This window comes from Bactrocera latifrons, unplaced genomic scaffold (assembly GCF_001853355.1).
Source record: "Bactrocera latifrons isolate USDA-ARS-PBARC rearing strain unplaced genomic scaffold, ASM185335v1 scaffold_58, whole genome shotgun sequence".
NCBI lineage: Eukaryota > Metazoa > Arthropoda > Insecta > Diptera > Tephritidae > Bactrocera > Bactrocera latifrons.
Genome location: NW_017537245.1, coordinates 1,428,590 through 1,453,206, shown reverse-complemented (window position 1 = coordinate 1,453,206; position 24,617 = coordinate 1,428,590). Strand labels below are relative to the sequence as shown.

General features: G+C 32.9%; 2 protein-coding genes across 7 annotated transcripts; one reads left to right on the top strand and one right to left on the bottom strand.

The window, feature by feature from the left end:
* LOC108974691 (aspartyl/asparaginyl beta-hydroxylase) lies at positions 1 to 20,179 on the bottom strand. 6 transcript variants are annotated; one of them, XM_018942677.1, is made up of 14 exons: positions 19,783 to 20,179; positions 11,234 to 11,293; positions 10,702 to 10,884; positions 9,880 to 10,643; positions 9,627 to 9,813; positions 8,876 to 8,953; positions 8,407 to 8,454; positions 8,171 to 8,275; positions 6,158 to 7,015; positions 5,381 to 5,487; positions 2,700 to 2,940; positions 2,515 to 2,620; positions 1,723 to 2,442; positions 1 to 1,141 (listed from the first exon to the last, which is right to left on the bottom strand). In XM_018942677.1, exons 1-14 carry the CDS (start codon positions 19,832 to 19,834, stop codon positions 991 to 993), a joined length of 3,660 nt encoding a protein of 1,219 aa, XP_018798222.1. In that variant the 5' UTR covers positions 19,835 to 20,179; the 3' UTR covers positions 1 to 990. The 6 variants fall into 6 exon arrangements, with proteins under 6 accessions (XP_018798222.1, XP_018798223.1, XP_018798224.1 ...); XM_018942678.1 differs by having other exon boundaries at positions 19,786 to 20,179; XM_018942679.1 differs by lacking the exon at positions 8,407 to 8,454.
* A 402-nt stretch (positions 20,180 to 20,581) lies between these two features.
* On the top strand, positions 20,582 to 21,704 carry LOC108974704 (CDGSH iron-sulfur domain-containing protein 3, mitochondrial). Its single transcript, XM_018942703.1, has 4 exons — positions 20,582 to 20,717; positions 20,964 to 21,123; positions 21,271 to 21,364; positions 21,426 to 21,704. The coding sequence occupies exons 1-4, from the start codon at positions 20,673 to 20,675 to the stop codon at positions 21,547 to 21,549; spliced, it is 423 nt and encodes a 140-aa protein (XP_018798248.1). The 5' UTR covers positions 20,582 to 20,672; the 3' UTR covers positions 21,550 to 21,704.
* The last annotated feature ends 2,913 nt before the right edge of the window (positions 21,705 to 24,617 follow it).

Genomic DNA, 24,617 nt, shown 5'->3' with positions numbered 1-24,617 from the left:
TTCAGGTCGGTGTAGAAAAGGAAAGCAAATTTATTAAAAATTCATATTTACAACACATTTKTTTGCTTTTATATTATATTCACAGTGACTTTTGTATTAAACGTAATTGTATAATATTAAATTGCTTTCGTTTGGTTAACAATAAGTTTACACACAAACTGTCTTTACACATGAATAAATAAATATTAAAACTTATAGTAATTTTAAGGGTGTTTACTAATGCTAATTTAAAGAAAATAAACGATTTTTTTTATAAAAAAAATAATAAAAAATTCTTGTTGTTGTTCATTTAAGAGAATTTGTTACGCCCTCACCAAGTATAACAAAATACAGGGTGATGGAAGCCAATAATGATTTATTTGATGATTACTTCAGAAAAATATTTAATTTAAAAAGTCATATAAATATATGAAATTAATTGAAGATGAACAGAAAAAAATATTTTTTTAAAATTTAGTTTTTTTACAATTTATGCTTAATTATGACTTCGATGGGAATATACGTTCAACAACACCATTTTTTTTTAATAATTCTAATAATTGTTTTTTTTTTTTTTAAAAACCAAAAAATTCATGAATAATAATAGAAAAAAAGTGGAAAAAACCTAGGCCTACATAGTAAGTAACATAAATATCAGCAGAAGCATTGAAATTCTCTCTTATCCAAATTAAACCGCATATAATGACTTCTAAGTGATCTTAAAAATATACCTTTGAGWTACATTTTTCTACTTTTTTTCATAAACTATTTTAATTCACAGTTTTAATAACGAAATTTTAACTGCAATTAGCAAAATAGTTAGTTTGTTAGCAAGCGTGTAAGCTTAGATTCTAATAAGCTATTTATAGGGGCCGCCTTAAAAAGCAATATATATTTTTTGTTGTAGTAATTAATTTAACGATGCAATGTATTTGGTGTAGTGCAAAAAGGAACTTTTAACGACAACAACTGCATATGTAGGTGTGTAACATATGTAGCTACATTTCTCAATCAAATCGCTGAGAGCGTCCGTCGTTTCATCGCGCTCAAATCGGGATGCCAGACGTCGACGATCAGAACAAGACGTAAACTAGTGCCGTTATGCCAAACCTCGTGTTCGAAACTATCGTCGAATATCAAAAATTCACCCTCCTTCCAAGTCCTGTAAGTAAATGCATATTTAACATAAGTTAAGCAAAATATAATGGCACGAAAAAACGTATACTTCGGCTACACCGAAGAAGTTTTTTGGTGTTGCCTTGATTAATAATTAGTAAATAAAAAATTTAGCGTACGAGGACTTGAGTTTGATCTGCCAGTTTGTATGGCAGCTGTACGTTATAGTGGTCCAATCTATATAATATTTTCATAGATTGTAGCGATTCCTTACCAACACTCGCAGCCATACACCCTCCGACGATGTCTAAGGCAATATGTAAAAGATGGCTTTAAATGCCATATTTGGAGTGGACCTAAGAGCATAAGCTGATGAGCGCCACCTTTTSAATGCTCTCGAGTTACTTTRCAAGTGTGGTCTTGGACTTGACTTTGGTGGTGTAGAGCTCCGTTACAGCAGTACAAGACAATCGATGCCTTTTTTACTCTCTAATTTATGCCAAATTTGGTTAAGATAAGTTCATCATGMCAAACTTAATTTACTCCATTCAGGGTATATAAATAATTGCTTATTTCACTATTATTCTTATTACTATGCTTGAGTTAGCAGAAACCAAACGCACTCACCGTTCTTCCTCAGCCACACGCAACATTGGACCTTTCGGCACAACGAGACCCAGATGTGCACGCAAACGGCAATTTGTCGGGCCGCAATGTGGGTGAACATGCGTGCCCGGTTGCATTATACTGAATTTCACCTGACCGCGTCGACAGCCAGCTGCCGCTGTAAATTTTTCAATAAGCCCACACGTTATGGGCGCTTTCTGACAATTCTTAACACGCCGCTGACCGCGTGAATACAACTCGTATTGCTGCCAATTGCCGGTGTCACGCAAGCTTTCAGCTTCGTCGAGATAATTGCCATGCYTACTCAACAAGCTTAACGCTTCATCACGTATCGCCTGCCAATTGAGTTCCAATTTGTTGAGGTATTCAACATAAGTAGTCTCAGCTTTGGTCCAGTAAGGTTGTGCACGCAAATCGGGTTCATTATACAGTGAACGCTGATAGACGGAGGGAAACAGCTGCAGAGCAGCGGCGCGTTTATACACTTTAACAGCTTCGGCTTGCCGACCCAGGCGTTGCAACGAATCGCCAAGATTAAAATAGAAGCGGCCATCCTGAGTGCCCGGAGCTTTTGAGTTGATTCCCGCGCGCAAATAAATAACGGCATTCTCATAATCTTTATCCAGCTGACGCAAAACAAAACCATAGTGCACCTGCGCAAATCCGTCCTTGGGCCAACGACGCAGCACTTCCTGTAGCACCAATTTGGCATCGGATAAGCTGCAAGTAAACGTGAGTTTAAACAACTGTGTGGAGAGTAAATATATCGAATAGTATGTGGGGAACACTCACCGATTCTGCAACAGATACGTGATGGCCAGTTCATTCCGAACATCCGGTTTATTCGTAAAGCGCGCAATCAATTGCTGATGTATGGGCACCGCCTGCATGTGGTGACCTGCAAGCAGCAGAGTTGATTAGCAACAGAGACAGTGAGCCGTCAAAACATTTCAGCTCCTACAGCCAATCGAGTTTACCCATGAAGCGCATACGCTCGATACATCGTTCGGCAGCCTTCCGAAACTGCGCATGATCGGTGATGCTGTCGCCCAGCGCTAAGTAACGCTTGTACGCCTGTATAGCTTGATTCAACAGGTTATTGCTACGCTGCTGCTCCGACATCTTATCGAGCAACCGCGCTTGCCCGAGAAATGCTGCTGGTCGATCGGGAAAGCGCTGCACGAGTTCRGCGAAACGTTTGTCGGCGAGCGCGTAATTCTTTTGCGTGCGCCATCAGCATGARCGTGTATATGTGTAYGTGTGTGTGTCAACAGCAGGTTCGATAACAGCAAATGCAGTTAGCAGCAGCATTGGGAAATAAACAATTACAACAATAACAAGAAAACGCAATTTTAGTAAGAACGCGACATGCAATTACAAAAGCAAAAACAAATACACAGTTAGCTCGTGTGCATTCGCAAAATACGTGTGTGTGTGTGTTTGGAGTGTCATCGATTGCAATAAAGTCATCGCTTAATTGATCAACCGTGACCCAGACGGCCGCGCTTTAAGTGGGTGATGAGCGCGACCGCTGRCGTCGCCGGCGCAGTTAAGCAATAAGTTAATTGTAATTGAGTAATGCAATTCTGGCAAATTAAATTGTTGCGCTCTGATTGTCTAGCGCTGTAAGTCAGCAGAAATGCGCAAATGTATAATATATTATTATTTATTATTATTATTWTTTTTTTTAATTTCTTATTAATAAAGCAGCCAAATAGTRTAACCGATGCATTTAGTAATCTTTACCATTTAATTTTTTTATAAATGTTAGAAAAAAATTGTTTTTTTATTAAAAATTCTTTTGAATCGTTTTATCAGTTGTTTTAACAAACTTTTAGTATATTAATGTAAACATTTACTTCAAATTATTTATGAATTCATATTTTCATGTATTTTTTATTGAATTAATAGAAAAGTTACATTTTTTTCTTAAAACCTACAGACTAGCATTTTTTAATTAAAGCGAACGCATTAAAAGCTATGCGCAGGAAGGTRGGGACGTTGTTTGTATGTAATATTATGCAATCATTTACTTTTATTGATATGAGAACTGTGAGAATAGAAAGTAAAATGTGGAAAAATATTATAAGAAAATATATTGTTTTTTTGTCTAATGTGCTTTAAAAAATATGCCAATACAATTTTAAAATTTTCAAACGCTTAGAATCTTTTGAAAATCATTTGTCAAAAGAAATGATAATCTTCCGAAAAAAATRTTTTTGAAATGTTAACATCTAAAGTTAAAAATATTTTGTAAATATTGAGTCTATAACTATATTCGTGCCGAACTTGATCTTATATGCACTGTTAATATACTCCGAACATTCGTTGGAAAGCTATATCTATGACTATTACAAAGGGTGATCCATTTCGAGGTTCTCTACTTTTTATAAGAAAATACACAGAAACTTCAAATTTAATGGAARACGTCTATTATATTTCGAAAAAATATTCTGTGACAGTTATTTCTTATCTCTTTCAAATGTTAGTCGCGAGTACGTCCGTCCTTTGTGCCCACTTTTCAATGACTCATTCGAGCATTTTTACCGGTAACTGGCGAATGACACTCGTGATGGTTTACTCCAAGACCTGAATCGAAACGAAAAAGCTCGCATAGACTTTAAATTTAACATRTCCCCACAGAAAAAAGTCTAACAGTGTGATAGCACACGATCTTGGTGCCCAAACGATCGGCCCAAAACTTGAAATTACCCGCTCACCGAAGTGTTCTCTCAATAATTACATTGATCTTGTTGAAACCAAATATCGCCGAGATCACGAGCTTCAATTTCAGACATCAAGTAGTCGGTTATCATGGCTCACCGGAATCATTTTTGAAGAAATACCCACCGACTCACTAACWGGATGAAATTTTAGCTCTTTCATCTCTTCAGGTTGTTTTTCGTCCCAAATGCGGCAATTTTGCTTGATTACATACCCATTGAGCAAGATATGGGCCTCATCACTTAACAAAATTTGGCTAGAAGACATCAGATCTGTTTGGAACTTGGAACAARAGCTCATATATCGAAGCGATGTCGCTTGGAAGGTTCATGCACAAGCTGTATTTTGTACGCTTAGAATTTAAAATCTCTTCGKGTACACTCTCAGCTACTGCTGCTATATTTTCTTCACTTCRTGCTGGACGTGGTAATTCGGTCAAATATTATCCAATAATGAATACTGGGTCTCAAAATGTCATGGCTCTGCTGTGGCTCCGGACAAAGTGAGTGGGTAATAATAGCAAAATGAAATACTATGGGAGTAGCGTAGTTTTTCAAACGCTAGAAGAGACTATACGWCATCCTAYATGTGGAATGCAAGACTTTGTGTAGGAAAAACCCGCAAATATCGTTTGGCAGTTACTCGATATTTCGGAGGTTGCACAAATGAAGCTTCTTTATGTAACCGAAACGGACCTGGATTRTATACATATGTATGTTTGTCAATAATGCTAAGTAAACACTACACAAAAGTTTTGCTTCGGAATGTGACTGGTAATCCAAAATAGATCTCCTACAACAACTCTAAAAGAAAAAAAAAGATATGTGAAACCTTTACAACTAACTTAAATAACTTATGAGAAAACCGCACGAATATAATTATAGACCCAATKAAATCCTAAACTACCAATGCCGCTCACGTGTATTTCACTTACCTCTCGCATTAGATCTTCGTTTGCACGGCGCAACTGGTGTTCAAACGAGTCAAAATCATCGTTCTGAGCTTGGGGCCCACCACCTARTTCTTCCTTTGGCTTGATTTCTTGTTATTAAAAAGAAGAAATAAATAAAATGAATATTTCAAAAAGTTAGGTTATAATATATGTAGGAAGTACAAAAATGTTKTCAAATGAGTATGTTAAACAAAAGTTTCAAATATCGTATGACATAAGAGTTTAATTTAACGGCAATTCGATAATAAAGAGGCGTCCCTGCGCTTCACCTATGTACTATATATGCTCATATTTCATATTTTCGAAAATGTTTAAAATATAATTTTCTTAATAACTAATTTGTGTACACTTACTATCCGCTAATTATTGAGTCATTATTACATTGACAAAACCTTACGTTACTATGTAAGTATGTAATTCGTATCAAAAGTATTTGTCTTGCTCGCTTTGATTACTTGTGGCCAACCGATTGTAGTCAGATGTGATGATGATGATGGTGATAATGATGTTGCTGCTTTTTAAAGCATGTGTATATAGGTATTTGCGGTTTGGATAATTTTCAATGGTGAAGTATGCATTTTATAGATAATTAAGAAATCATGAGCATGTAAAAACGTATGCAATTRCATAAGTGCCAATCAGTGGACGGTTTGATATGTACGTGAGTATGTAGGTAGTAAGTATGCATTTAAATTTTCCATAGGTGTGCAACACGACGGTAGTAATGCCAATTAAGCAGTAATTAGTATTAGAAATTACGTGTCCATGTTGGGTCGTCTGGATCTTCATCACTCTCRTATTCTTTTGCCGGCAAGCGGCCATACTTGGCCTCCAGTCTATTCATGAGTTCAGTGTCGTCGACATCTGAAATATCCTCATCATCTAGCAAATCATCATCGATGTCTTCGTCATCCTCTTCCTCCTCCTCATCCTCTTCATCTGTATCGTCCAATATATCGCGCCTATATTCGCCACCCACACCCACACCCACACCATCATCATCAACACCACCATCATCATCATCAGAATCAATATCTTCTTCGTCGGGTGGATAATCCAAATCGTGTGTAACATCGTGTTTTGTCGTTTTTGGTGAATCCGGTATGTATTGTTTGGTGTTGCTTTTCGGTGAGTATAGCTCAGCAGCCGTTGTGGTATTTGTTGTWGTGATATTGAAATTTTGATTTGGTTTTATGGTTTCGTCTTTCGTACTTGTTGTTGTTATTGGTGATTGTGTTTGACCTAAACTCGGCGTAAATGTTTGTGCTGTTCTCGTTGCTGTCGCTGTCGTTGTAAATGGTGATACCTTCTTAAATGATGTATCAGTAGTAGTAGCTGGTGGAGGTGGTAGTGTGGTGATTACTGCTGGTGATTTCTTCGCAACAAAACGTTGATCGCGCACTTCTTCAACACGCGCTGGTGTTGCCCTCGTATGAGCCGAATCGGCCTCGCTTAGCCGTGAACGATAAAGGTTATTTAATTGCTCGAACGTTTCGGGTATATATTCGCCAGCCAAGGCTGATAGATTGTCRTCGGGATCTTCAGGTAATTCGATTTCTTCATCTTCYTCATATTCGTATTCCTCTTCGATTTCGATTTCCTCCTCGGAGTACTCCCCTTTTGTTGTAAATAGAAATACGTTTGTAACGATATTATCAAACAAATATGTTAAGCTTCTAAATGAGCTGAGGTCGCAAATTGAGCGTTTGTGGCAATTGCAATAAGTCGAAAAATGTAAARGAGAAGCAAGAAATTTTAATATGGAATTAATATTTTTACCAAGTATTGTTCGGTTGACAACTTTTCGTAAATATATGTATTTTGCTTTATTAATGCCTCATTTAAGGAAGCTCTCAAAAATCGAGCAGTTATTTTTTCGAAACCCGATTTATTAATATTTTATCCAAAGAGGCATAATAAAATTTGTTTATAAAAATATAAAAAAATCAAGCGTTCCAAGGAGGTCTATGTACGAATGGGTTACAAAAAATACATTTTATTTAATAAAAAAGATATTCATTCTAACCTTCAAAAAAAATTTAGAAAAAATTCAAGAGTATCTCGAAAAGATAAAAATAAAATTTTTAAATTTATTAAAATAAATTTTTAAAATTTAGCAAAAAAATTAAATTAAAAAATATAAWAAAATTAAGGTAAAATCGCGAAAAAATTAAATATTTCTGGACTCCGCAAAATCTAAAATTTTATTAATTGAAACATAATTTAAATTTTTAATTACAAAAATTAAGCATTTAATAATTTCAAATTTAATATTTTATGAAAAATATATTCATTCTAACCTCAAAAACAAATTTCAAAATTTTAACAGCATTTCGAAAACTTACGCAGTTTAATCCAACTTATAGTGCAGTTAACTTCAAAAAAAAAAATTTAAATTTGGAAAAAATTTTACAATATAAAAAAAACTAAGACGAAATCTCGAAAAAATTTACATATTTTGGACTCCGCGAAATCTAAAATGAGACATATTTAATAATGCCGAATTCGATATGTTATGAAAAATATATTCATTCTAACCTCAAAAACCTTTTTAAATATCAACAGCAGCTTTAAAAAATACGGCAATATTAAAAAACGTATAATGCAGCTCTAATTTCAATATTAATTTATCAGTTTCTTATATTCTTGATCTGCTCTTTGTTTAAATTTTGTAATACTTTAAACATTAGACTCAGCCTCACGCCTTCACCTCTACTCATTTCAACAAAGCTAAGCATATTTATTCAAGTATTTATAAATAATGAGTTTAACCATCATCGAGCAGTGTTGGCTCCTCTTCATCGTTATCGTAGGTGTCCTCCTCGCTTGCAATTGTTAAACGGCGTTTCATTATCACCTCAGGTGCAGGTTCCTCAACTATGACGRCGTTAATATTTTCATGTTTTTTTGTAAAAAAATATGTAGTTAAAATAAAGAAGAAGAAATAGTACACAACAAACTTATAGTTAAAAATCACAATAAAAATGCCAATATTGCAGCATACATACAATGGCGCAAAATATAATATGCGTATAAAATCTTAAACATTTCAATGACTAAAATATAAAATAAAAGAAAAAAAAACACATTTACAATGACAATCAATTATAATTCAAGTGAGTACAGCTGAAATTATTTTTTTACAAATATAAATAATGAATAAAGAATCCTAAAAGAAAGTGCAAATAACGTTGTTTGTTAAGAGAAAATTTTGATCAACACTTTTTTGTGGGGGTTAAAATGTATTAAGCCATGCTGACAACAATTTTCGGAAAAAAAATTTTTATAGTTAAAACTCACAACAGATAATTAGAAGAACAAAGTAAGAGTTTATGTTTTTTTTTGGCTTGAGGTTTATTTGGCACCAAATTTGGATTAACGTAAAACGTAAAAGCAGCACTAGTAAGCTTGAATTAACTAATTTTACTTTGTTAAGTTCAAAATTCAACACTTTTGTTTTGAAATTATTCAACTCACTTGTATTTGGATTATTCCTAATCAATACAAGGCGTGCAACTAGCGCGAGTGCCACACCGACGCCAATTTTAACCGCAACTGCAAAATTATATATATGTATATATGTAATATAGGAAATGATTTAGACGAATTATTTCGATATACGATATTCTGAAATATTTCAAATACACTTGCACTAGACATTTGCGAAATAAAAAGGTTTTCAACATCAAATTAGAACTTTTTGATCAAATTTAAATTTAAAAACCACTTTATTTCGATTGTGATTATTAAAAAAAAGTATTTTATGTTATATATAAGAAATAAAAAGTTGGTTAAAGTATAGAAAACAAATAAGTGCAACATCAGAAGTGGATGATTTGTATATGAAGGTATTTGCACTTTCTTGTACATTGTCAAAAACCAAAAAAAAAAAAATATTAAAATACATTTTATATAAATAAAAACAACAATGCAATACATACATATATGTGTATACAGTAGGAATACAAATTCATAAACAAATATATACATAAATTGTGAATATTGTACATATTATAGTAATCTTCTTTATATCTTTCATTTGATTGCACGAAAACACATTTAAGACTGGAACTTTTTCATTTAAAGGAACGACTTTAGATCAAGCACAATATCAAATATGCATTGATTTGAAAATATACAAACACTTTGTTTCAAACTCTTCAGCATAATTACATACTTCACTCCCACTCTCACTCTAATTTGATCCCCACAGTATTTTTTTACTTACGAGATGAGGCCCAAGACGGCACCGCTTCAGCTGAATCGTCTTTATCGTCTTTTTCTGCAGAGTTCGGCGCATTCTTTGCTGCCTCCGCTGCCTGTTGTCGCGCTTTTTGTTGTAACAACAAAAGCTCCGCTGCGTCATTATCGACAACATTCTCTACGGAGTCGTTGGTCTCATCGTCATCATCTTCCTGCAACGTAATCATTACATTACATTGTATATGAAACTAGAMAAAGGATAAATGTAATAAMAGTACCTCTTCAAARGCATCGCCATCATCATCATCATCAACGGCAGCGGCGCTATTGCCGGTGGARCGTTGACTGCTTTGTTGCGTGGAGCGCTCATAGATGGGTTCGACGCTATTATTATCAACATCAWTGTCAGCRTCGTCATCATCATCGTCATTAGCCGCATTAGCTTTSCTATCATTTTCTTCATMTTCATTTTCATCCTTATCATCGTAATTTGCTTCTTGACTAACTGCGGCGGTTTTTTCATCTTCATTCTCCTCATCATTATCATCTGCTTCATCAWCCTCTTCTTCTTCCTTCGTTGCTTCTTSTGTTACATTCTCATCTTCATCGTCATCATCTTCCTCCTCCTCATTCTTATTTTCATTACCAACATCATTATCATCATCATTATCTTCTTCTTCTTCATTACTTTGTTCTACAGTAGCCTCTGCGGTTGCATCTTCTTCATCGTCTTCMTCATCATTATCGTTATCGTCATCTTTTTCATCGATATCCTCATCCTCTTCTTCCTCTTTCGTTTGTTCGGTGGTAGCATCTTCTTCTTCTTCTGCATCATGSTCATCATCATCTTCATCATCATGCTCTTCATCGGCATCTTCATCCAATTCAGAGTGATCTTCCTCCTCTTCAAATGGTTCGTCGTGCTCGTCATGTTCTTCTATTGAMGCCTGCACTGGGTCGTGATCGTCATGCTCTTGCCGACTCTCATCCACCCAACCGTCGAAATAATTCGAGAAACGTGACTCTGATAACGGTGTGTCCACTGAAAAGTAATTTAATTATTTATATATTTTCCATAAAAAAGTTCATTGAGTACTCACAATCAGATATGCCGCGATTCTCCAATATAATCAAGCCAACAAGGCCAAATAGTATGGCTAATAGTGAAAAGAAGAATATCTTCGCGCACCAATGGCCGCCAGTGCCGTGTTCGTGCTGCACATGGAAGTGGACATCTTCGCTGCCCATCTTGGTGATGTGAACGCCATGYGAAGACTCATCCTCTGCGCGAGATAATTTGCATGATGAGCGAACATGGACATAAACAATTCGTGCAATTTATAATGATAAAAAATGCTTATAGAAATTAAAAAAAGGGTTTTACCGAGGACGGTGCAGTGTGGTGGAAAGAGTCGAACATTTGAATAGATATTTTTGGGCGAGTGCTAGGGAAGATRTTCGAGTATTGTGGGTGCATTAATTTTACAGATTTTTGAATTCAAGTTTCATGTAAAACGASCGGTTTCTTCTGTAAAATGCAGCACTGTATCGCATTGTAAAATAAAGGGTAATTATATGTTTTGGTGTAAAGGGARAAAAGTTCAAGAAAAATGCAAAGGGTTCTGCAACTACCTTCAAAGCTTGAATGACGCGAAAAAGATAATTCACCCTCCGATTTACGATCGAAGCCATCTAAATAATATAAATATGCAATTAAAATATCTTAAAAACAGCAAAGTTATATAAACTTAATAATACTTAAATAATTACAAGTATAATAATTCGACTGAGAGAACTAAACTATTACGGATATATTTCGTCCTCGCCAATAAAAAAATCGACCTTACGGAAGAGTAACATAAAAAATTTTAATAACACAAGTTAGAGAGAGCTAAGTTCGGGTACAACCGAACATTTCATACTATTGCAACTAACAAGGATTAAAGCCAATGACTTATATCGGGTCTAGGACGAGTTTTCACACGATTTTATATCAACACGATCTCTCAAWWTTAGTAAGATAACTCACATATTGGCAGATACTAGCATATGTAGCACACCCATTTGTAGYATCAGAAAAGGATTCTTTCTGAAACTCAGTTATATAACTCACATAATGATCGATATTTTCGGTAAAAAGTTAACTATAAGCACTCGATCCAGGGGCTTGAACAGTTTTGATTCGATTTACGCATCTTTTAGTCATAAGTCAAAGCTTTATTCTTATATATTAATTCATTGTTGATTTGTGTACCGGAAAGTCAACTGCGATACCCTGTGACAAATTAGAGTTTTATATATTAAATAAGATACAGCTTCCACCGAATTTTGGTTCAGAGACACGAAAGAAAATCAGTTTTRCATTGATRTGTCACTGGCTGGATGAAAAATGGACATAAAAAATCATAGGATAGACCGTGATAGCCATCAACATCGACATCAAAAACAGATCGATTCGGTAAAAAGACAATGGCTGTGTTTGCTGAGATCACAARGTTGGGGTTTAGCATGAGCTTTTAAAACCTGGCAAAACTGTTCATATTAATCGCTACAGACAAAAAAAAAGATCAATGTGAACCATGCATCAATCGAAAGAAAACACAGCAAAGTAATTTTGTTACACGACAAAGCAAAATCGGTTCAGACTACAATTAAAGTACTTGGCTGGGAGCTACTACTCCACCCGCCATATTCAGCAGACTTAGCTCCTTTCGGTTAACATTTGTTTTCATCGATGGGACACACAACTACTGGGCAGCACTTCGATTCCTACGCAGAAGTCGAAAATTGGCTGTCTGATTGGTTTGCTTTAAAAGACGAACACTTCGATTGGGATTATATTCACAAAATGTTATGGAAGCCCAACTGGTAGTAATTACGGCTACGAGGTCTGAGCGGAGTCTTAATTCTGATATAACGGAAAGTAAGATCCTTTGGAGTTCGTGGTGGTTGTGATTTAATATCCGAATGCGGGCAGAGTGTTTTGATCACTCAATGTGGAATTGAATTGCAGATGGGCCTACCGAGGTGGTTAGTGTGCCCATTCCACACTGCCAATTGGTACCGAAAAATGTCTTGCATTTCCAGGGCACTGATCAAAGCATTGATTTGATCCACTGTGCTTTTGAGCACCGTGGGATAAGGCTGTCGCCATGGGTACACACAATGTTGTACCCACCCGCCAAATTATGCAATTGTCGTGCAAACCTAAAAAACAATGGTTTTGACCATCCCATTCACAGATAGTGTTTCATTTTCACAAAAAAACGCTCATTTCATACCCGTACACCAAGTTCTTCGGTGCCACTGAAGTTAACATTTTTTCTTGTTTTATTGAGTATATTCAATGTTCCGAGGCATCTCAACATTCATATTTTTCAAAGTACTATGTTAGAACTAGCTTTCCTGTTTGTCATTATAGCAGCAAAATGAGTTGGAAATTTCTAATGTTCTYCCACCTCTCAATCCGTATATAATGCATTAGAAAAGGTTTGAATCAATTATATAAATTTTGGTTAACATGGCAACGGCAATACCTAATTTATGTGTTTTTGACGCCGACATGAATTCATAATTAAGGCATTTTATGTGTTTTTGATTGCAAGTTTTTGTGGGCGTGCCAGCAAATGCTAAAAATTTGCTTATTTACAAAACGCACGAACAGAATTTTATTTGTTTCTTAATTAAATCTTAGTGATATGCATATAAATCTAAACACGTGAATTTCATTTGCTATTGCAAACTTTTGACGCTTTTGTCTAAATCAATTTTTCTTTTCTGAAAGAAATAAAAGCACGGCATTGTAAACAAAATATTCGTGATTCCATATGCAGCTACATACATATGTAAGTCCATATATGTGTAGTATGTTACACCAATTTTGAATTATACATAMATACAAGTATGTACACACATTTGTCATAGATTTATAATTAAGGAAGCGTGAGAAATGCGTACCAAARCAGATGTGACCGCTAAATAAACTAAATGGCTGCATAAAAGCAAAATAAACAAAGAATATCGCCAGACAAAGCAGACAGTGAGTAAATGTAATAAAAAATAAATAAAATAAAACATATCAAAGTAAAAATAAAAATAAAATAGTCAAATAAAAACGGCAAAAAAGAATATTGAAATAAAATAAAAGCAAAAGAATTTAAAAGCAATGCCAAAAATACAAAGTGCAAATCATAATGTCAATTTTAATGGACAGATGCCAACTGATAAATAAGGAATATACTTATATTACGTATGTATGTACATACACACATGTGAGTGTATTTTTGTATCTATGTTGAATATATTTATAGTATGTATGTACATAGATCAGTAGTTTTTTCATATGTATATACATACATACATATATGTATATGTACKTATGTATGTATATAATAATATGACATATAAGCTCAAAGAATAAATGTAAGAAAAAACTTAATAAAAAGTTAATAATTTAAACAAATAGTTCGAAATTGTTATAAAAAATGTTTAAGGATTTTCTAAATGAATGGTTACAAATTTTTACATAAAATACTGTAAAAAACCAATTACGGCAATTTCGGTTTCGTCAACTCTTTTTCGGTAATTTTGATATAAAAGCGAAGAACCATACCTTCAAGACCAACTGCCATTAAATTGATGAAAATCGTCGGAACCAATTATCGTGTAAGGCCGGTTTCGATTGCCCAGAAACTAAGCAAAAAAAAAAAAAAACAAATTCGAAACCATTTAAATAAGGTTGTATACTAAAAGAGCTCGATGTATGGGAGAAGCACAAGTTAACGTACAAAAAAAACCAAATTGACYGAATTTCCGAACGAAAGATGATCAAGCCAAAATTGATGTTCAGGAGAGTTTTGCTATGTGAGATTGAAAGCGAATCATCTAACCTGAGCTGCTCCCTACAGTTAAGCGGAAAATTCGGAGCAGTAATGTCAACAAAGGGACTGTCTAAAAACAAAGGCAGAAACGACCAGTTTTGGCCAATAGGAAAGGAAATGTGTCTCATCAGGACAGCGACCGACCACATAMKTACATATGTATGTACATAAATAGTGCTACATATGTATGTCAGAAGCAATGGAATTAGCTGCGGCATTTGATTGCACCCACATTATATTGCGGACCAGKCACCAAGTGATTACTTGTTCTTGTCTAAGGCGAATGAATTTACTTATGTAAAATTCGACTCAACAAAAACTTGTGAAAATCTACTCCCAGTATGTTGCCAATAGCGATGAGCATTTGTATGAAAGTGGCATTATGAAATTACCTTAAAAATGACAACAAGTTATCTAACAAAACGGTGCATATTCGACCTAAATTGAGTTAAACCCATCAATTCAATGCAATTCAATAATGGATCTCTTTTTTACCTGCTGTACCTATACCAACTACATACAAATACGTGCATAGTGTGTACATWTGTATGTATACCTATAAGTTATGATCCATGTTTATGTCTATATAAAGCATAAATATTAGCGTTATGTCTTATTTCGTATTGCCATAATTATGTTAAATAATTTTCAATTTTTTAATATCTTCAAAAGATAATTACTTTACGACTAATTCCATTGCTCATTATTCTCACATAGCAAACGCGATCATAATTTATTATCTACGCCGTTATTTGTGTCGACTCATTATGAGTTTATTGAATTTTATTGAATGTACATACATATATATGTACATATTTACATATGCATGTTTGGATATTTGCACGCGCAGTCTGAGTTACAATCATTAAGTCTTAAAATATTGTTGACTGACAGGATTTTCTGTATATGAACACACACACAAAATTTGCATACTTTCATACATATTGCCGCCATACATACATACATATTCTCAAGACAATTGACTAAGAACAGTAGAAAACATAAAAAACTGTATGTATGTATATATGTTCATATGTACGTTCATATGCAAATGGCTTCACCCACAAAATCACTGTGAATGACCTATAGCTTCATACGGCACAATCATATGCATATCTGCCTCAGATACAAACATGTATGTATATACATACAAACATGCAAACAAGTCTACTTCATGCGGATATCCACACAAATTTGTACGACCGGGTGGCGTACCCGGCTACMGTCATAGCGGCGATCCACAGCGCGCTACAATTTACCTTTCTACAAATATGTAAAGTGAGTATACATAAATATGTATATATGTACATATGTATATGTAATTATAAGCACGGGAATAGGTAGATGTAAGATCTCATTTGTTTATTTATAGCCAAGTTGCCAAMGCAATTAGTGATTTAAGAAATTACATTGGAATTGAAAAATATAAAGTATTTAAAGTCTTTATTATAAAATCTAACTGAAGTAGTATGATTATAGTTTGACTTACTGTATTATCTAACGTACTACTTATCTTCTACCAATTAAACTCTGSTCAGTAAAATTTATTTAATAAACTTTTACTTCGAGCCTATTATGAATGGCRTAGGATCTACTATCTATCTCATTGATGTTAAATGGAGTTGCTTTTTCTTTTTGTGGCGATTGCGGTGAGTGTCTTGATGTTATCTAATAAATACAGAGTTTTACAAATTTTGCAGCTCTTCAGAACTACTGAAGAAGTTTTCTTGTCACACACCTTTGTTAAAAAAATTATACGTATTTCAATATTCTCAAAATTGTTATTCCCGATTATGCCTACCAAATAAAAGGTATATGTTGTTATAAAAAATTACAAATTGATTCGTTTTAAGGTAAAATTATGTTCGATAACTATTTGCGATGTTGAAGGTAATTTTAAAATGCGACTTTCATAGAAATCCTCTTCCCTGTTTTCAAAAAACGGGAACAGTAGATTTTCACAATTTTTCTTGAGGCCAATTTTTCACGCTTAATATCATTCATCATAGACAGAAAGAGGTAGCAATCACTTGGTAATACCAAGTCCATAAAATAAGATGAAAGCAATATAACCTTCTAACCTAGCTTTAAGGGCTTTTAGCGAGACACTATTGACGCGTACAACTTGACGTTGTTCTGATGGAACAAATCTGATTGTTTTTATGCTTGGTACAGACGTTTCATTTATTGACAGTAGAGGTCCTAATTGAGAGTTCGGCCGTAAGCGGGTAGCTCCACCCACCAAACTCATAGCAAAACCTTCATGACTTTCAATGCTTGATATGCCTCCGCTTAGAGTCTCTGTGAACCAYGACAGAACTGATTTCACTTTACGTTTTCGTAAGTAACCCACTTTTAGCACCAATATTACCTCAGAAGTTTTTTTAATAGAAAATCTTATATTTCTAACGCCATATAGCGTAATCTAATCATAATTATTCATGCGAGATAAAGATTACTAAAGCCCTCTCTATTGGAAAAATAATAGATTTCTTTTTACTAGACCATATATTTTTAAATTTCAAATTTATTTGGCAACTCTTAAAAGAGTCTACCCAGACCAAGGCAAACATAAATATTTATTCCGTTATTTCGTATTCTTTGTTCTTGATTCAGTTCTTTCTTTTGACTGATCGCAAGAAAAACAAAAACAAACCCGAAAGGAAATTATAAATAGAATTAAGAAATATTATTGCGAAAGAAATCTACATACATACATACATATACATATAAGCTGAAAGCACATACAACAAATAAATTTTTACCGACAAGAAAATCATGCGAGAAGGTCACGCTGAAGGCAAATATGAGTGTTTTAACTATCTTAARTTTTAATGCACTTTTTGGTTGTAATAAAAATATAGTTAAATAGTATTTTTTTTTAATTGCAACAATACATAGAACTACATGCACATGTATGTATGTATATTAAGTAAGCACAACTTTTAACAAATACTTAGGTAGCTAACCTACAAATTCTATTTTCTCCTATTGGAACCTCTATGTTCTAATAAATATACATAAGTATATGTATATATGTATACATACTTATGTCAATACATTATGTATAAGTGCACAAAACATTAAAAGCGCATATTCGCAAACATATGTACATAGTACATGCATACTTATGTAATTATACATATGTATGTATTTACATAGYCTGTAGAATATAAACATAATTCTTATAACGAATTTTGGAACTCGACATTGTTTTCACAAAACATTCAGATCTTTTAGTACAAGTCATAAACTCACTTCATACCCAAAACATTAACCAAAATGTCTGGAGTCGATCCATTAGGGATTATCTGTTATCTCTCGAATGCCCACGCGATGATTTTCGAGCACTGTTTCCATTTCGATTTTAACGTCATTAACAAAGATGGCTTCATCGTCTTCATCGAATGAAACGTCGAGAAGTTTTCACAAAAGTTTTAATTTTTTTTTTAACGTCTAACAAACAACAATTTTCACTCTTTTTCCTTCTTCCCATTTATGGTCTTAATTAAAACACGGATTTTTTCTTTTACTTCATTGATCTTGTAAGCTCTATATAATGTAATGGTCGAATTTTGAATGTTTTCCTTTGAAAATTTCACAAAATCTTTATAAAATATTTATCTCTGGAATAATAAAAACTTTGAATAAAATATTATTTTACATTTAATTTTACTGCARAAAGTAGAAAAAAAATTCCGATACAGTTCCTAAACCTACAAGAGAAACATAAATACTAAATATTTATTTTTACGTATTGAAAATAAAAAAAGAAGAAAATGCATAACTGTTTTCATTAACTAAAATGTTTAATAATTTAATAGAGATATAATATTAAGATTTATTCTATGTATATATGTATAACCATTATTTATTACACAAATGAAAGCATATAATCATGCAAATATACATATATTCAATGAACTCGAATGCAAAATATGAAAACCCGCTTGAGAATAGAGGGCGGTTACACACGCGATAAGATAGAAAGTAGCTTGTAGGGAAATAAAAAATATTTATATACACAAACATGCACTCTATATATTTGCCATATACACCTGGTTCTATACAAATACACACATATATACCTATATATGTATGTATGTATATGTGCATATTTATGTTTTTTTAATTTATATTAAAGAGTTGCGTGTTTGAATGTACTATATGCATACCTTTGCTAGGATCAACAAATTTTGTCACTTGTAGGACAGCGTAAAAATATGTATATTCGCTTCTACATATGCATGTATGTATGTACATATATGCATGTACGTACATATGTTTGGTATCTAGGCGTAAGAATGTGCTTTCTTCTAACCATATGACTTTCATTTCATCTAAAATATTTGTTGGTTTCCTTAAAATAAATTTTAGCGCAATACTCTGAGAAACAAAATACACGTACAAACATATGTACATAGTATATATATTTACATATATAAGTGTATATATGTATGTATTAAAGTTCGCCGTCCTCATGAAAATTAAATGTTTGCTTTAGGTAAAGAAAAGAGGCACTAATTCAAAGATGAAGGAAATTTTATAAACTCGATGAAATTCTCTTATGAGTGTTAAATAGGCACATGTTTTTTTGTGCATAGATAAATTAGATTATAATTAAAATGCATATTAAGTCATGGTAAGTCACTCTCAAATTGCAGTTGAGTGTGCGTAATTTGGTAGAATTTTAGTGAATTGTAAACTTATGCGAGACTTGTAAGTATTTACATATCTGGTATAAAATAAAAACACGTTAACTTCAAAAACTATGGTAGTAATTCGCTCAGGCAGACGGACATAGACAATCAACACATTTCGTCGCACAGATCATTTATATATGTACCTACATATGTATGTATGTATCAATTTTGTAGGGTCTCCGACATTTCCTTCTGGGTGTTACGATCTTATTTTTATATAATTTTCAAGTTATTTATGTCCATATGTATTATGAAGTTATGTACATATGAATAATATTTAAGATCATGAGATATACATATTTATAACAAATCACGTGCATAAATATACAACCAGACGTTTACATATACATACGTTCTTAACGGTAGGCACATATGCCCATCTACAAGCATACATATTTATTTTTATATAATATGGTCGAAGATTTTCGGTGTGTGGGCACAAAGAGCAAAAAGTATGTCACCCACGAAATTACATATAGTACATTGGCCCTTTTTTCAAAAAGTTTAATGCATATTAAAATAATTATAAATAATTATTCTTTTATGATAATTTTATAGCCGTTTAAATGTTCGTTGCTGATCAGCTGTGTGAACTCACCACGTTTCTTTTTCTTATCCTTTCGCTTACGCGGCTGCACGTCACCGGACATTTTTCACCGCACCCCTTTCCTTTCTATTAACCGCACCTGTTCTACCAATTCTCTCTCACTTTTTTGCACTAATTATTATTCTTCTTATTATATTTTTAAATAAAAGTAGGCAGTTAAGTTATATTAACTAGTAAAAAAAAAAATGTCTAACTATTTGTGACTATATATAATATTAGCATAATATATATGCTTCAGGTGAATTTTTGCTGTAACGTCGTATAAAGTTATATTTATATATTAGCGCCGAAACCGTCGCGATTATCACCCAACGACACAATACCACGGCTAACGATCTACTGGACCGGTAGTGCTCCCTATGTGTTGGAGCAAACGGTGATCGTTATTAGGCACATCATTTTTGTTTAAAAATAAAAGCTCACTACCTCTCATATACAATACGACTCTCTTTGCCAATTCGCCGCATCCGGCGCCAAAGGCAGTTTGTGTTTTGTTTTGGCGCTAAATTGTCAAAAACAGCTGGCTTTGGAGGTTTAGGAAGGTACCATATTTGGAAAAGGAATAGAGAGACCAAATAATATTTTAAAATGTTCGAATTTTACTTCTTTAGTTGTAATAAAAGTTTCTTTTTTGAAWTCGTAGTTTAATAATATTTATAAAAAATTTAAATAAAATTTGCGATAACTTTACATAAATCACAAATCACATTATTCCGAAAACTCCGAAAAATGTTAATAAAATATGTATTTCTGTAACTAAGTGGCATTTAAAGCAATCAGCTGTAAAATCACTAAGCTGTCAAAAGCTAAAACAGAATGGGTTATAAAACAATTTGAAGTTAGTTTAGTGAAAGGGATATTCTTTTAGTTTAATTAGCAAAATGTCGTTGTTTATAAGAGGTGTGCGTACTCAAAGGGTTTTAATGGTAAGCTAATATCTAATTTAGGGTGGTATTAAAATGTAGAGATATAGTAAAGCATAAAATGTTCTTCAGCAATAACTAATGTATTGCCTTTCACTTTGGGTAGCTAACCTATTCTTACTTAAAAWAGTTAAACAATTAGAGAAGAAAATGTTCACCAATAATTGCCAACCAAGTGTTTTGTTTCAATTATTCTCTATTTCATTCTTTTCTTTATACCGTTATAAAAATGTATGTATCTGTTTACAGCACCGGATGTACTCTTCTTCAAAGTCGTCAGATCCAGCAAGTAGTACGGAAGTTAAAACAATTCCCAAAAACTTACTCGAGGGTAGTCAAACTTCTCATCTGCAACCCGAAAATGGTGCAATTTTCGATAAGAAACCATTTAAAATACACCTAGAAGCAAGTAAGTTAATATATGAATTTCTTAAAGGGGTTTATTCGTATAGTACAGAGAATAGTACTTTCATTTAATACAAATAAATTTAAATCCCCAATCCTCCTTTAAAACAAGTCTGCTTTAATAATATTTTCACACTTCTCAATTTTACAGATAAAATTTACAGCTGGTGTTTGTGTGGAAAATCGAAAAGCCAGCCTATTTGTGACGGAATGCACAAAAATGAATTCTTAAAAATAAAATTAAGGTTAGTGCACACTTCCTGAGCTGTAGATAATTAAAAATAACATAAAATATGTATTCCGCAGACCTGTAAGATTTCAAGTGGAAAAAACGGGCGACTACTGGCTGTGCAATTGTAAGCAAACGAAGCATCGTCCCTTCTGTGATGGCACACACAAGCAACCTGATATTCAAGCTGCTGTACGTTAAACTGGAGGGGAAATAGCACAAACCATCTCTGTACTTGTTTAAGAAATATCCACATTTGATAAAGTGTATGCATTTCAGACGTTTATTGTTTAAATAACTGCTAATGTTCCAAGTCAATAAAAAATATTATTGAAATTCGTTTTTAATACAAGCAACAGATTGATATATATATATTTCTCTTTTATATTTTTTATATGCCGTATGCTGTAGTCCAATATTATTACATATTGATATATTTTATTTACATATTTTACCAACGCTTAAAAAGTGTATAATATTGTGTTGGTGAAAAAATCTGATATGCGAGCTTTAATATGTCTATTTTATTAAAGTAACTTTCACAAATGTTTAACGTAATATTAAAAAAAAACTTTTTTGGTGATATTCACCAAAGCAAGTAACAGGAATGCGAAAATTTTAACATTTTTCACCGCACAATTCTGAAGATTCTTGTGGTTATGTAGTTCCTGTGGATACTTTTGAAATGTTTACATGTATTAATTCGCATACATATCGACGTTATAAAGCGTTTTACAATAAGTAAATGTRTGTAAATATTTATATAAAATAGATTTGGTTCGTTTCATTAGTAAACGTCTTCAGCAGATTGGAAACAACGTTTTATTTGGATATAGTGTTATGTAAACCCAACCGTACGTTAATGTTTTAACGTCATTAAAGGATACATGTATTTCCCTAAACAATTCCAAGACCGAAAAACTTAGTTATAGCAATCGCTTTAAAGTTTTACAACTTTCGCAGGCTAATAAATGTAATTACAACTGGGACATAAAAGTGTATGAACAGCAACAATATAGCATATGTATTTAACAGTAAATTATATAAATGCCAAMTCTAATCATCGCAGCATTGTGAACCCATAATAAATATTTGTATCAAGCACTTCATAATTCTCCAAGTTACATTTGCTAAATTATGTTGATCTAATTTCACACTAATTCATTTTTCCAGCAATTTAACTATTTATTTCATTTTAATCGCTGTAATCCTTGAATTTTTCTTTGAACCGATTATCAGCAAACGAAAATTTGTTTGCACAAAAATCTAACACAATGTGGTGGTCCATTTGCGTATTGTAGTGGCTTTTGCTATTTATTAGCGTCGTTTGCTTTGCCAAAAGCTCAAACCTGAAGTAAAAGAATTAAACCAAAACTATTTTTTTAATAAATCCTTTTGTAAAAGGGCGTGAGTTGTATGTGTTTTCAAACACCTCCAACTAATTAATGACACTGCCGTAAATAAAATTTATTGAAAAAACGAAATTAAACGAAAGAGCTGAGAAGCGAACAATAGCAAAGGAAGAAAAATTCGAATAAATTAAATATATCGTCACCTAAAATGCTAAATAACGTATGATCAAAAAAATCGAAATTGAGTATTTCATTGATTACTATTCCCCCCCTTGTATGAGACATCGATCTGCAATTTTGCATACTCTTCAAGAAGCTGCTGATTTAAAGAAACTAATGAAATTTTTTATTTTCTTCACGAAGCTTGGTATGAATTAATGTCCAAGACAACGGTACAATGATCAAAGCAATTATTCAGATCGAATTATTACAGCATATAGCTGCCAAACAAACCGCCCGATCAAAATCAAATTGTTCAACAAAATTTGACGTTTTTTTTTAAATTAAGCCTCTCGTAAGCATATAACTTATATTTTTTACCCACCGGTACCTCTGCTAATGCGATCTCTTGTGGTAAATTATAGTTCCATTTTTTAATTTCTTGGTTTTGGTGATACGTATAACCATAAGAGCAAATCTTTTATACCTTTGCAAGAATATAATAAATGCAAATGGATATTTTAGATCTCCAAATTCTACTGAGTTTTGGAATAATTGCAATTTAATTTTACAAACTAAAATCATAAAAAGCATAAGCTACTTGAAGACGGTTCGTTTTTATTTCAAAAATAACGTAACGGCACAAATTAAAAATAATTATGTAATGTTTATGTGAGATAGTAAACATGAGAATGTAGTAAACATGCACTGGTGAATTTGACGATTTAAAAGATGAAAAAAAGAGATTTTTGTAAACTAACAAAAATTCTAGGCTCCAAATTTGTGTGACTGAAATTTGTTTTGCGAAATTTCGTTTATTCCACAAACTAACTAAAGCGCACACAACAAAAGAAAACATGTACAAATTTGGTCTAATGAGTTTGAAATTATTAAGCTTGGCCGAAAAGTAAATGATGAGTTGACAGTTTATTTTATAATCAGCGATAAAAAATGCAAATACAAAAAAATAATTAAATATTGAAGCAATATAATATTTAAAAAGAATTATGTCTTTTAAATCTAGCCAACAATTGCTCGCAAGAAAGCTGAGCATTTTCAGTGGGATATAATATATAATAAAATCTACATCTACTCTATATGTTCACATATTCCAAATCCAAATTATTAATCGCAAAGTTGTAAACTCTAGTTCCTCACACTTTCGTTGTGCGGCTACAAAGAGGATTGCTGAAACTCACTTAAGAGCGAATAGTCATTTTAAATTGTTTTCTTTCGAATTCCTATATAAATACCTAATATGAGAATATCTAAATTTCTAATTGATCGTAGCAAATTTACGTTACGAGTAGTAAAAAAACACAGTCAAAAATCGGAATTTCGAAAACCCCTCAGCTTTACTTGCACACAGCGATTGTCTAACGATAGAATTTGATTTTTTTTTAATTCAGATGATACACCGAGCTATTAGGGCTATACAACTTTTTTCCGAGTCGCTCCAGAGTGATTGCTAGCATTGCGTATATTTTAATATTGATCCATACAAATTGAAAAGAATTTCTTAAGATTTGGGTTTTAAAAATATAATTTAACGGTTTCACAAAAAAAGCATAAAAATTAGGCTTGTTTTACATGRAATATCCTTTACTCCCCCATTAAGTGAAAAGTCAGAAATTACATTGTATCATCCATATTGTGTCTACCTGGAGTTCCAAACGCATACAAACTATAAAAAATCAGTCCGTCGTATGTTGTCGTCTAAGCCGCTACTTACAGGCATACACCCATACAACTTTAATG